Here is a 12,596-nt window from a genome sequence, read left to right on the forward strand (position 1 = left end):
TGCGGTCCCCCTTTTTAAATAAGGGGACCACCACCCCGGTCTGCCAGTCCAGTGGGACTGCCCCGATGTCCACTCGATAGTGCAGAGCCGCGTCAGCCAACACAGCCCCACAACATCCAAAGCCTTAAGGAACTCCAGGCAGATCTCATCCACCCCTGGAGCCTTGCCACAGAGGAGCTTTTTAACCACCTCAGTGACCTCAGCACCAGAGATATGAGAGGCCAACCCAAAGTCCCCAGACTCTGCTTCCTCAATGGAAGACGTGTCAGTGGGATTGAGGAGGTCTTTGAAGTATTCTGCCCACTGATCAACAACGTCCTGAGTAGAGGTCAGCAGCACACCATCCCTACCTGGAGGAAGTACTCTAGCTAACAGATCTTTTTGTTTGTATTTTCCAGAAAAAAAACTAATTATGATACTAACTTGTTTTACTGTTGTACAACAGGCCAGTCCAGTTTGGCATCCTCTCCTATTTCTTGCCCATCTTCATTCTTCTTTTTTAAGCTCATTGTTCCTTTTTCCTCCATAATTTAATCTGGAGAGCTATTTTTTCTACCATTGAAACACAACCCTCACCTTGACTTTCCTTCAGGTCTATAAACCAACTTACAGTAAACCTCTAGACCCATTTATGGCATGCCTCCATCTTTTCTGCCTTTACACTTATCTTGGGGTTTGGAGACTAAGAGGAATGAACATTAGCAACTGTCCAACACAACCCGTCATCTGTAATCTGAACCCAAAATTGGTTGTTTACTGGTTCTGTTGGGAGCAGTGGTTGAAAATCCTAACAGCTGTGAGAGGAAGAAGCTGTGATGCAACAACTGCAGAAATGACAGCGCAAATTTCCCATTTATAAGCTGGCTGCTGATTTTGGCCTGAAGAGGACCTGACGCTGTCTCCTAGATGCTCAAATGGTGAGAAAACTAACTTAATTTACTAAAATAGGTTTAGTAACAAGACCACAACTATGATAACCTCACTGTCACATCATGACAGTTTGTCTCATGCTCTGATCCCACCCTTTTCCTCCAGCATCAATAACTCAACTTCCTCATCATCCTGACTCATTTGTTTCAGTTTATGTTAATTTAAGTCTGAAGTGATCCAAAAACAAGGTCCAGAACAAATCCAGCCTCATCCTTCATCTCTTAGCTCATACCTCTTTATCCATTCATCTCGTCTCCGGTATAAACCCCGATCCTCCTTCACCAACAAACACAAGACTCCATCTATTTTTAAACGTAGTGCACCGCTTTGATCTATGGGAGCTGTTTTAATTGTGTTGTGGAATAAACTTGGTTCTGTGGTTAGTTAAAGTGAACTCTAGTGAACAGCTGGGGGGTGGGGAGGCATGTCAGCAGCTCAAATAACAAACTGTTCCTGTTCCTTGAAAGATTTTCCTTCCGTTTTGTGAACTTGTCATTCAAAAGTCTGAAAATGCTCATTTGTTAGATTTGACACTGACAGAAAACTTTTTAACAATTTTGATTCTGAAAGGTTCTGTTCTTTGGAGATTAGCATCAGTCTCATTTTCTTATGAACCAGAACCTTGTTGCACCCTAACTCTAGACCGCGGGGGTCACAGCATTTCTAGAATGACGACGTTTGTCTCCCCAGTATGGCTGTAGATGTAGGTCGTCATGTTTTTACTGTTTATTTTTGGGCAGCGCACAAGAAAAAAACATCACCGTAAAATAATTTTTAGGTCAAACTGAATCCCTTATTTGTGGAATTTAGAACTATTAACAAAAAAAAAGATGTCCCGTGTCGTGGGAAGATTGGACACTGCTGCATTTATTCATCCATCTCACAGATCAAAGGTTTGAATTTGGGCCGTGCAGATATTTCTGTTTCACATTCGATTAATGAAAAATAGCACAATCGAGCTAGGAAATCTATGAAGGTAAGAGCTGATACTGGAACCCACAGCCAGTAAAGATGATTACACTTACCAGCAAGCCTACCTGTTCAGGCCGGACTGACAGTTGCTGAACTGGTTTATCCTGCAGGACGACTGACAAATGACACCAGTAACATTTCAAAAGTTCTTTTCCCCATTTTTATTTTTAGTCATATTAAAAATGTTCAAATCCAGATACACAAAATAATGTTTTATGTTTATGTTTTTGAAAGAAATGCCAAAGTTTGTTTTAAAGAAAGGAGTCATAACATCTGAACAGAGGAGGTTACAGATTTAACTGATAACTTTACATCAGACTGCTTTAATATTTTACACACATTCAAATTCCACAGAAACAACCTGCGCTGACTCCACAGCATTTAATAAACAACAGGTGCTGGGTAAGCTAACCTAGCATTGTTGTTTTGTTTTCTGTCTTTATGCTGACCTGGACTAATTCAGCAGGTGAGACATTAGCTTTGTTTTTGAGATCCAAATATGACACTGATTCAGTTTATATGTGGTTGTTTGTTTGTTAGGACATTTGTTTTGAACAGACCTATTCGCTAACGTTTGGTCTGGGTGATTAAAATGAGAGATGATGCATGTACAAAAATACAAAAGGGAAGAGAGTTCACTCAAACAAAATCACTTCCAGAACCAAGACTATACATCTGAAAAAAGCAAAGAACCAGGAAAAGTAAAAAAGATTCCACACCACTCATAAGTAGTTATTTAATCCTCGTAGTGCTAACTGGTTATGTACGCTGTGCCGTCAGGTTAAACCATAAGATGTGTTGCAAACAGAGCAGAAAGGGCGGTGAGGGCCAGGGTGAGCCCGGAGGTCCCAGGCAGGCCTGGTGCCGAGTTGCACAGGTCGGTGTTACAGCAGGTCTTGGTCATTTTGTAAACGGTGATGTTACTGCTGAAAGAGAAGTTTTCTTCTGAAGTCATGTTGCACTTAGCAACTGCAAGACAGCCCTTCATTTTGATGTCCATGAAGCCAGCTATGAAAGGACAGCACCAACATGGCATCAGTGTATAGTTAGCAGTTTCTACATCAACATAATTAATATGTTCATGTATTATATGGACTACCACATGAGCCTAAAGTGACAAATGGTAGCAAAGACATTAGTTTACACAAATGTGAAAACTAAAAAGTCCTTCCAGTCTGACTTCAGGGTGAGGGACTTTAGGAATGCTGCTGGTGTCTCTGAGTGTAACTGTTGTATAAGCTGAGCAGCTCACCTGCTTTCCCAATCCCACTGAAGCATTGTTCTCCGCTGCTACACGTGGTCTTTGTTGTGAAGCACAGGTCCCACAAGCCGATTTTGCATTGGTAGCAATCTAGAGCTTGACCTAATTGATTCAAAACAAAATAGAGGGAGTTAGGGGGAGTTGTGGGTCAAATGGAACAAGGAAGAAGAAAAATACGGTTTGACAACATGTTTCACATCCCTGTTGGAAGAGAAAACGTTAGACTTAAATCCATTGAACTGTTGGATAATAAATCGACTTTCAGATCTTTATCTTAGCCGTCTGTGTTTACTAATGAAGAACCTTGTGGTAAGTAATCAGATAAAACGTGTAAATAACTGTTAGTTCTGCCACATCAACCTATAGCCCCCCAAAGCCCTTTACCCTGCTGATCATCCTGGTTTTTTGTCAGTTTTTAATGTTGTAACACCAAACAATTAGTAAATGGCACAAAAACATTTTATCCATGCAGACGATATAATTCCAGTTTTATTGTGTGTAGCAGAGGTTTTCCCACACATCATGAAGAAAAAAAACTTTTGAGAGAAGTTTGAAGCTTTCACCCAGGTGTCTCTGAAGGCTGCAGGTAACAGCAGCGTGTTAAAAGTAACCCTAACCAACCGAGCATGTTCACACGATAAACCAGAGATATCAAACCTATCAAACTGGGGGTTGTTTCAAAGTATAAAAACTGGTAATTAAAACCTGCTGCTTAGCAAATCTAATGAGTGAAATGTAACCTGGTGAGTAAACAGTGAAGCGCATTTTCTGGTAAATGGTTTACTTCCAGAAGAAGAAGAAGAAGAAGAAGAAGAAGAAGAAGAAGAAAAGATATTTTCTATAGCGCCTCTCAAGATAAAAATCACGAGGTGCTTCACAAAAATAAAAAATGTAAAATATAAAAAAGAAGTTAGAAAATGATTAAAAATATTTTTCAAATGAGCAAAAAAATAGACAACTGTGATTAAAAAATGTAAAGAAAGAGAGAGAGAGAATAGGAAAGAGGGAAATCAGTGGATCCTGAGGAAGGTGGGATAGGTGGGGAGAGGGTGATGAAGGTCCATCCTGAACAAGTGAGTCTTCAGCTGCCTTTTAAAGGAGACCACTGAGTCCACCGATCTCAGGCTCAGGGGGAGAGTTCCAGAGTCTGGGGGCCACAGCAGCTTCAGCAGGTGTTTGTTCTGGTTACCATCCTCCAGAACTGGTTAGGCCAACATATTTGATGACATTCATCACTAAGCCCCGAGGCAGAGTCAGACACTGAGGATGTGACTTTGCATAAACATTGAAACTCCTCGTAAACCTGTCGCTCTGGTTTGAAGGCCAGCATCTTGTGATTGCTTTTGTTGTGGAACGTGATGAATCATCAAGCTAAAGAAACAGAATGTTCCTTTTGTTAGACAGACTGTTTGATTTTCTTTTTAACTTTACTGCAGGACATGTTCAGATCCTCGTCAACAGCTGACTTAAAGAAGAAACCCTAATTCCAAATAAAGCATTTGTTTAATCCTAATCTGACTACAAATCAACAGTCCAGTCACCTAATCCAGTTTTTCTCTGCTGTATCAGGAAATCCCGACCTGTAAAGGTCACAGGTTACAGCTAGACATCACCTTTGGTAGGATTATTTTAACATGTTGACTGAGTCAGGAGTTTAATATAAAAACAACTTTAATAAAAATGTTGTCTCAATGGGAAACTCAGTGTGCTCTCTGTTCCTTATCTCTCCCTCCCACCTGTTTGTCTGCAGCTGGTTGATGCGCCGCAGTGGCAGCTCCCATTGGAGGCTTCAGGATCCCGCCCAACCCCGCCTCCCCATCGGACTCTGATGTTTGTATCTGTGCTGTTTGTGCTTATATGTTTGAGGAGTGTTTTTTTTTTTTTTTTGTATAATAGAGTTACTCCCCGCTGGGTCTAACTCTGCTATGCCTTTTTTTTTTACCTTACCCCCAATTATCCTCATGTAACACCCTTTTCGTCTATCTATTAAGGTAGCGCGACTCATGTTGCGAACGACCGCAGTCACCAATTCTTGTCATGTGTCTTACCCATGTATGTCTGATCTTTGAATTGTGTGCACTGAAACTCAATTTCCTTTCTCTGTATGTCCTGCACATGTGGTAGAAATGACAATAAACGACTTTGACTTGACTTTGACTTGTCTCTTCTTTTAAGTGACTATCAGTTAAATCTAAATAAAGTTTGTGAAATGAAACAATTTAAGGCTGATTTAAAGGTTTTTGCTTAAATGTCTCACATTTAAAAGGTTTCATCGTTTGTCCTTTTATTTTAAATATGATGCTTTGACATCTGTGTGTCTAAAACAACTTACGTTTTTATACTATCCTAATAAATAATCTCCCAGATTTTAATATTTAGGTGGCTAAACTTGTTTACAGAAGGACTAAAACCAAATGAAGTAAGTAAAAGCAGCATGGAGTCGTCGGAGGAGGACCCTGGTACGTATGAGCTATTGAACATTTGTTTTTCAAAGCTAAGTTTTAGATCAGTTTCATCTGCTTAAGTTTGAAGAAAACAAAAGAAATGAGCAAAGTCTCAACATAAATCTAATTTTATAATTAGTCACACTGGATGGAGGCAATGGCGTTACGTGATGCAGATGCGTTTTTCCTAAACAATCATGTGCTTTTAGGAGTTCTCATCAGGCCTGAGTGAAAAACAAACACTTATGCTTATGCCACGGTTCCATATCAGCAAGTGAACATACTTTAACTAAATACATTTGAACTAAAATCTTATATGAATGACAAGTGATTAGAATAAGCTAATTATTTTGTATAGTTTGCGTTTTTTAAGTACAGTAAAGCACGGCTCCACACCCTCTGCTTCAGGGTTTCGGCTACACCCAAACATTTCATCCTCGAAGCAAAAAGATGCTCTTAGTTACATTTGTTTTAAAGGCTTAACTAAACCAGATTATGGTCAATTTTATTTTCTCAAAACTTAGAAGAGCCCATATTTAATAAGGTAAGTCATAAGGTACTAGACTGGATCTGAGGTGGGTTTTATCTCATACTGAAGAGGCTGAAACGTTGGGCTAAGCTTAAGAGCTTTGTGGTTTTTTGTTCACATGGCCGCGCCTAAACACGTCATCCCTGAGAAATGCAGTCAGACGAGTTAAGGGGGGAACTCCAGCCAGAACCCGTCCTGATGCTCTAGACCCTTTGAACTTTAGATTTTATAGAAGGAGACTTTTACTGAAGATGGGGTTTATTTCACCACTACTGGACTATTTTCTACAGGAATTAAATCTCTCTCTCTCTCTCTCTCTCTCTCTCTCTCTCTCTCTCTCTCTCTCTCTCTCTCTCTCTCTCTCTCTCTCTCTCTCTCTCTCTCTCTCTCTCTCTCTCTCTCACACACACACACACACACGCACACACACACTGTTCTCAGAAATTATTCCATATCTCCTGTCTTCCAGTAGCGTTCCTTCTGCTGGGTGATGAGTCACGTACCCTCCAGTCTTACCGGAGCTGCTGCTCCACATATTTGGGATTTCTATGTTATCTCTGTTCTTTACACGTATTTCCCTCCTTCTGTATGCTGTAGCAGCAAAGACAATTAAAAAGGCTGTTCTATTATTTATGACTTGGTACATCACATCCAGCTTGATGTATGTGCAGAGATTCATCTGGATAAACATTTTACATAATTATTCATCTATTAGGCATTTTTCATTTCCAGATATTTAATATTTAAACTCACTTTTTGGCCAAATTGAACTGAACAGTTACTTTATAAGATTTAAGCTTTTATCCCATTTAATGTTCATTATTCAGTACTTTAATTGTGGTTTGATGCTGCTAATAACAAATGTGGTGCATTAAAGCTGAACATTTCCACCTGTTTATAACCTCTATAATTAGCTAAAAGACACCAATAATATTTATTTCCCTAATAAATTAGTTTTTTTTAAATGAATAATGTTTATTTTCAGGGAACACAGCGGCAGACACAGACCTAAACTAGAAACATGACATTTTTAAAAATAAAATTCAAGGACTATTATTGTTCCAGTTTCATTTTTCACCTAAACCCCACAGGGGGGTCCCAACCACAGATATGTACTGTACGTGTGTGTTTATATACATATCTATGGTCCCAACACCACCTTAGATCCCACTCAGCTGTTTTGACTCCATGGAGACCATCTGAGGCGTGGCACCAAGCTAACAAAACTTCCCAGACCATACTGCCCCCTGCTGTTCAATACCATGAGCTGCATGTTTCCACTTCCCACAATCAAAACTGTACCTATAAAAAGTAATGTTTTTAAAGCTTGGGGAGCAAAATGTGCTTTTTGTTCTATTCTCATGTCGACATGTTTCCTGTGTTTTTCCCTGAAGTGAATCAGAATGGGTGAGTCTGATGGGAGTAAAAAGAACTACAATTTAGTCCATTTTCCAGCTGACTTGAAAGCATAAATGCAGTGTCTGCGTTTGTAGTTCTGTCCTACACAACAACCAGTTTGACCAGTTACAGAACTGGAGTATATAAATGATAAATAAAATAAATGACACGCACTTGTATAGCGCCTCTCAGAGTGAGTACTCCAGAGCGCTTTACACTACAGTGTATCATTCATCCATCCACACACACATTCACACACTGATGGTGATGAGCTACGATGTAGCCACAGCTGCCCTGGGGCGCACTGACAGAGGCGAGGCTGCCGAGTACAGGCGCCACCGATCCCTCCGACCACCACCAGCAGGCAAGGTGGGTTAAGTGTCTTGCCCAAGGACACAACAGCAGAATTCTCTGTCCGAAGCCGGGACCGAATCTGCAACCTTCTGATTACTGGATAACCCGCTCAACCTGTTGAGCTACTGCTGCCAAGGACATGTTCTATGTTTTACACTCAACTCAGTAAATCAGGCCCGAGGGGCGTGGTGTTTACTAAAATCAGAGTTGGTATTCAAGTTAAACCCTGGGGGATGAGTGTTGTAAGGGGTTTCATGATACTTGTTTCCACTTGCTGTTCTAACAGTCAACATTTCAACATTGGCCCTACAGGGGCGGATCCATGCGACTCCCAGAAGCTTCTAAGAAAGAAACTAGGACCTCCCATAAACTGAAAATCCAAAACTGTCTGAGTTTAAAAGCCCATGAAGGCATTTAGGGTTGATTCCTGCCTCTATGTAAAGCTAAAAGTCAAATCAGTCTCATTTATTTGATGCCCATTTTAAACAACTATAGGTGGGGAATTACATCATTTGTTGCCAATCAAGGTTCAGAAAATGACCCATTTCCTTTAAAGCATTCCTTACCACAATTAGCCATTATTATTTTCTCTCCTCTGTCAGCATTTTCCATCTCCCAACTCTGGAAAAGCTTTTTCATATGGGTTTAAAGTAGCCAACAGCTACACAGACATGAGTTTGTTTGGTTTTCAGGCACATGGTGCTTGGGGAAACCTCTCAGCAGCCTGTAACTTCAGAAAAAAACCTGACCACCTTCTGAGATCACCTTCCTCCACACACGTTCATAAACAGGCTCATCTCTTTGGCTTATTTCTGACCTCGGTGTGTAATTATCTGCACCTGTGACTAATTGTTGACAGAAAAACAAATATAAGAGAACCACCTAACGTATAAGACGATGAGATTATAGTTCCTTCTGCTGAGGGAGTAGTTTGAAACAGGATCTTTAAATCAAAGGTGTGAGGACATTTTAACCGAAACAAGCTGAGCCCCAAACACAATGGAAGCACAAACGGCCGCGGTAGAAATTGAATTTAATACTTGGGAAAAAGCTTCAAGGTATACAAGGTGAGGAATTTCTCATGCTGGCATGTTGGAGCATGATTCAGTCATTTAAATACATGTGGAAAAATACTGACAGCTTGGTGGTTCCACAAACAACCTGCCTCACCCCAATCTGTAACAACAGCACAAGCCTGCTGTGCTCAGAAAAGACCAAAAGATTATGATTCACCAAGATTACGCAACACTTCAACAGTTGGAGGAATAGTTCACTTAGGTTTGTGTGTAATTTATAATTTACCTGGTTTTGATCGCTTTTGGAACAACCTCAGTTTGGAAAAATGCAGTTTACATCCTACAGAACTGATGAGCTAACGACTAGTTTCTGATTTGTTTTTCCATTTCAGCCAAAATAGTTGTGTAAAAAAAACTGATGAGGCGTACATCTTTGACAAATAATAATAGCATAAATCATGATAGCAGAGCAGGGATTAGCTGTTATCTCATCAGTCCTGTAGGACATTAACCATTATTTCTTAATAGAGGAAATGAACTAAAATCACTAAGATATTAATTATGTTAAACTTTTCCACAAAAATATAATTTAAAATGTCAAATATCCATTAAAATTGGGTCCACAAGTTAAAAAAAAGCTAAGCTAGTAATTGGTTGTTTGTTTGATTTGCTCATTAATTATTGGATTTATCAGTGACATAAAAAGCCTAAAATACAGTATGGGGGTAAATCAATGACATTTCCTTGATAACCTTTTTGATTTGTAGACAATCTTTATGACTTTTTTGCTAACTTGATATAAGCTAATTATTTAAATCATTTTATTAGTTTAGTTCAATATAAATTACCAAAAAATTGCCATTTTTAGCAGGGTTTCTACTTTAACATAAATTATTGTTTCCTGAATTTTAGTTTGTTTTTTAATCAGTTGTAATTACCTCAGCATTGCTACAGACTCAGGCCGGTTTGAATGTTTAATAAAGTATTATAGCATAAGAAATAAGACCAACCTCTTTACTGAATATGGGTGAGCAAACCTGGTCTTTGAAAGCCACTGTGGCTGCATGTTTTCTACATGTCCCTGCTCAGACACACCTGATTGTACACCAAATTGGGATTCTTATTTAAAGTTGTGGTTTACTCGTTTAATCAATACATCTGCAGTGGTCTCTAGTAGGAGCCTTGTAAGTTGTTCTCTGGGGGAAACAAAGCTCAGATGTGCCTGTTTCAGGAACTACAAGTCAGCTGGAGGATAAAGTAGCTTCACATTTTGGACATCTCACCTCTGACTGGCTAACAGCAACGCGACTACCACTTTTGCAACGTTTGCTCTGCAACATTGATGTTTTATCTTTACAAATAACAAGACTGGAAGAGTTCTGCTGTGTGGCGGGGTTACTATTGCTAACAGTTAGCTTCTACAAGTCGAGACATTCTCTGCCGTTTCCTGGATGCTAAACCAACAACAGCCTTCCTCGTCATGGAAGTCACCTAGGTGGTGGAGGAGGTCGCTGTCTGTGCCTCTGAGAGCTTATGCTGAGAATTGTGCTCTATTTGACCAACAGGATGATGATCGAGTAGTTCTTTCCCTCTCTGGATGTCGGACCAGCTGTTGATGGTCGGCAGAAGGACCATGGTTTACTCCTGACCCTAGACATGAATGGATTGGGCCCTTTCCACTATTGTCTGTGGAACCAGCTCTCAAAGAGTCTTTTGCTTCAGACTCTACCCCTAAAAGCAGGTGGAGCTAACCCCTCATCCCAAGAAAATATTCTCTGATTGGATCTTCACAAATGACGTAGGTGCCCTATTTAGCATTTAAAACAGCAAATTTTGTTGGTAGAGGATTTTCAAGTCAGGAGATGGTTTGAAATCAACTTTTATTGCTGTCTTGAAATTCACTTGCTTTGCATTGTAACAAATGGTTGCACAGACAAACAAAAGCTGCCAGCCAGGCAGGAGCAAATGACATAAATGATGGTGAAAAACTCATTTTTGCATATCCACGTCTCCAGTTTTTGCATTTGGGTTGAAACCTTGGAAGGAAACAAGTCTTTAGCTCATTTTGCAAGTCAAAATTAAATGTTTCAGAATTTGTGTTAAGACGTTGATAATAAGGTTTTATGGAAGTCATGTGACATTAAAGTGAATCAGTGTGCAAAACTAAGTCCGCTGTAAAGCATAAACAAATATTACTGCGTTTATACTCGATGGTTTCTATGCCACTACTATTTACTGTATTTCAATGGGAGGTTGAAATTCTTTGTTCTTGCCTGTTTTGATTTGCATCTTGGCTAACAGGGTGGGGCACCTGACCCAGAAAGCCCAAAAATATCATTTTGTTCACCTTAAATTATCCTAAAACAAAATGTTTTAATATTCAACCCATATTTACCAAGTCAGAACCGAGCTGAACTCGACTGGACTTTTATCAAAAACTGTTCAGTCTGGAAACTTACTTCACAACAGTTTAATTAATGTTGAAATTGTAAAGTAATAAACATTTATTGTCTTTAAAAGCCTATTTTACGATAATTAAATTATTGGTTATTCTCTTTGTTTCTAATTTAGTCAGTTAGAATGTATTTAACAATGTTGGAACTTCCACATTGTTAGTGAAAGCAAGTTTTAAGGCTTTAAAAGTGTATAAAGTTCATAAAGTCTAAATAAATCACGATTACGCAACATTTTAACATAAAACTATGTGCACTTGTTACTTGGTTTGTTCATTTGGATGCTAGTTGAAGATCAGGTTAGTTTTTACCGAGTAGCAGCGACAGTTTAGGGTCCGTGAACACACCCAGTCAGCACTGTTACTCTTCAGCCTTCATCAATACACACCATATTTAACATCATCGACATAACATACACGTTTGCTTGAAATAAAACGGCTCAGAAAGCGCATACAACACCAATTAACCCGAAAAGCACTAAATATCTGTTCTAATATGAGAAACTATTTGATAAAACTTTTGGAAATTTTTTTTGTCTCAGTTAATAATTAAGAATACTTACCAACGGCAAAGCAGAAAGCGACAGCGAATATAAAAGCGATTCTCTTCATCTTTGAGAGGGGAAAAAAAGACGAAATCAAGGCGACAAACTGAGGAAGGAACAGCGGTTCTCCTGCGTGGAACTGAGACCGTTATGAGCTCAGACCAACTCGCATTTATCGCTTTAACCGCCCACTCACGCGCCACCGTTATCCAATAAGGGCGCGCGCGGCACCCACCCAGGAGCTTTTAAAACGCAGGTGAGAGAGGGCCGCAATCATGGTGGGACATTCCGACGCATTTCTTATTAGGAAAGCGTCATGGAATGATTGTGTTTCTGCTTTTCAAACTCCTCATATCTCAGCAAAAAGAAAAAGACCAAAATAATTCTAATTATTTTAGCGGTCGCTTAAAAAAAGTAAAGCGACCGTTTAAATAAACACACACAACACAATACAGTCTTTTTCATATTACATAGGCTCAGTATTTTCATGTATAATCAAAAGTGGCTTTTATTTGTTTTTGTTCTTTTTGTTGTTGTTGTTTTTTGCAAATAAACTTCACAAATAGCCTAAGTCTAGTTTTTTTGTGATGAAACAGTTTTAAAAAGCGTGTTAGAGATACTGTACGACCTTAAAGAGCAAGTTACCCCCAAATCAACTTTTTTTAAACTGATTAACTATATAAACGAGTCTCTAA

General features: G+C 39.3%; 1 protein-coding gene across 1 annotated transcript; it reads right to left on the reverse strand.

The window, feature by feature from the left end:
* Positions 1 to 2,048: 2,048 nt before the first annotated feature.
* Positions 2,049 to 12,074, reverse strand: LOC107394526 (sperm acrosome membrane-associated protein 4). The gene is made up of 3 exons (XM_015973498.3): positions 11,920 to 12,074; positions 3,155 to 3,265; positions 2,049 to 2,910 (listed from the first exon to the last, which is right to left on the reverse strand). Exons 1-3 carry the CDS (start codon positions 11,966 to 11,968, stop codon positions 2,684 to 2,686), a joined length of 387 nt encoding a protein of 128 aa, XP_015828984.1. The 5' UTR covers positions 11,969 to 12,074; the 3' UTR covers positions 2,049 to 2,683.
* Positions 12,075 to 12,596: the final 522 nt, after the last annotated feature.

Source organism: Nothobranchius furzeri, chromosome 19 (genome assembly GCF_043380555.1).
Source record: "Nothobranchius furzeri strain GRZ-AD chromosome 19, NfurGRZ-RIMD1, whole genome shotgun sequence".
In the NCBI taxonomy this organism is placed as follows: Eukaryota; Metazoa; Chordata; class Actinopteri; order Cyprinodontiformes; family Nothobranchiidae; genus Nothobranchius; species Nothobranchius furzeri.

What these genes read in the sequence shown, in the direction of transcription:
- LOC107394526 (XM_015973498.3), bottom strand. Translation starts at nt 11,968, where the DNA reads ATGAAGAGAATCGCTTTTATATTCGCTGTCGCTTTCTGCTTTGCCGTT. An exon ending in CGCTTTCTGCTTTGCCGTTG is followed by an intron (nt 3,266 to 11,919) that starts GTAAGTATTCTT and finishes TGAATCAATTAG; the next exon opens with GTCAAGCTCTAGATTGCTAC. An exon ending in CAGTGGGATTGGGAAAGCAG is followed by an intron (nt 2,911 to 3,154) that starts GTGAGCTGCTCA and finishes GTCCTTTCATAG; the next exon opens with CTGGCTTCATGGACATCAAA.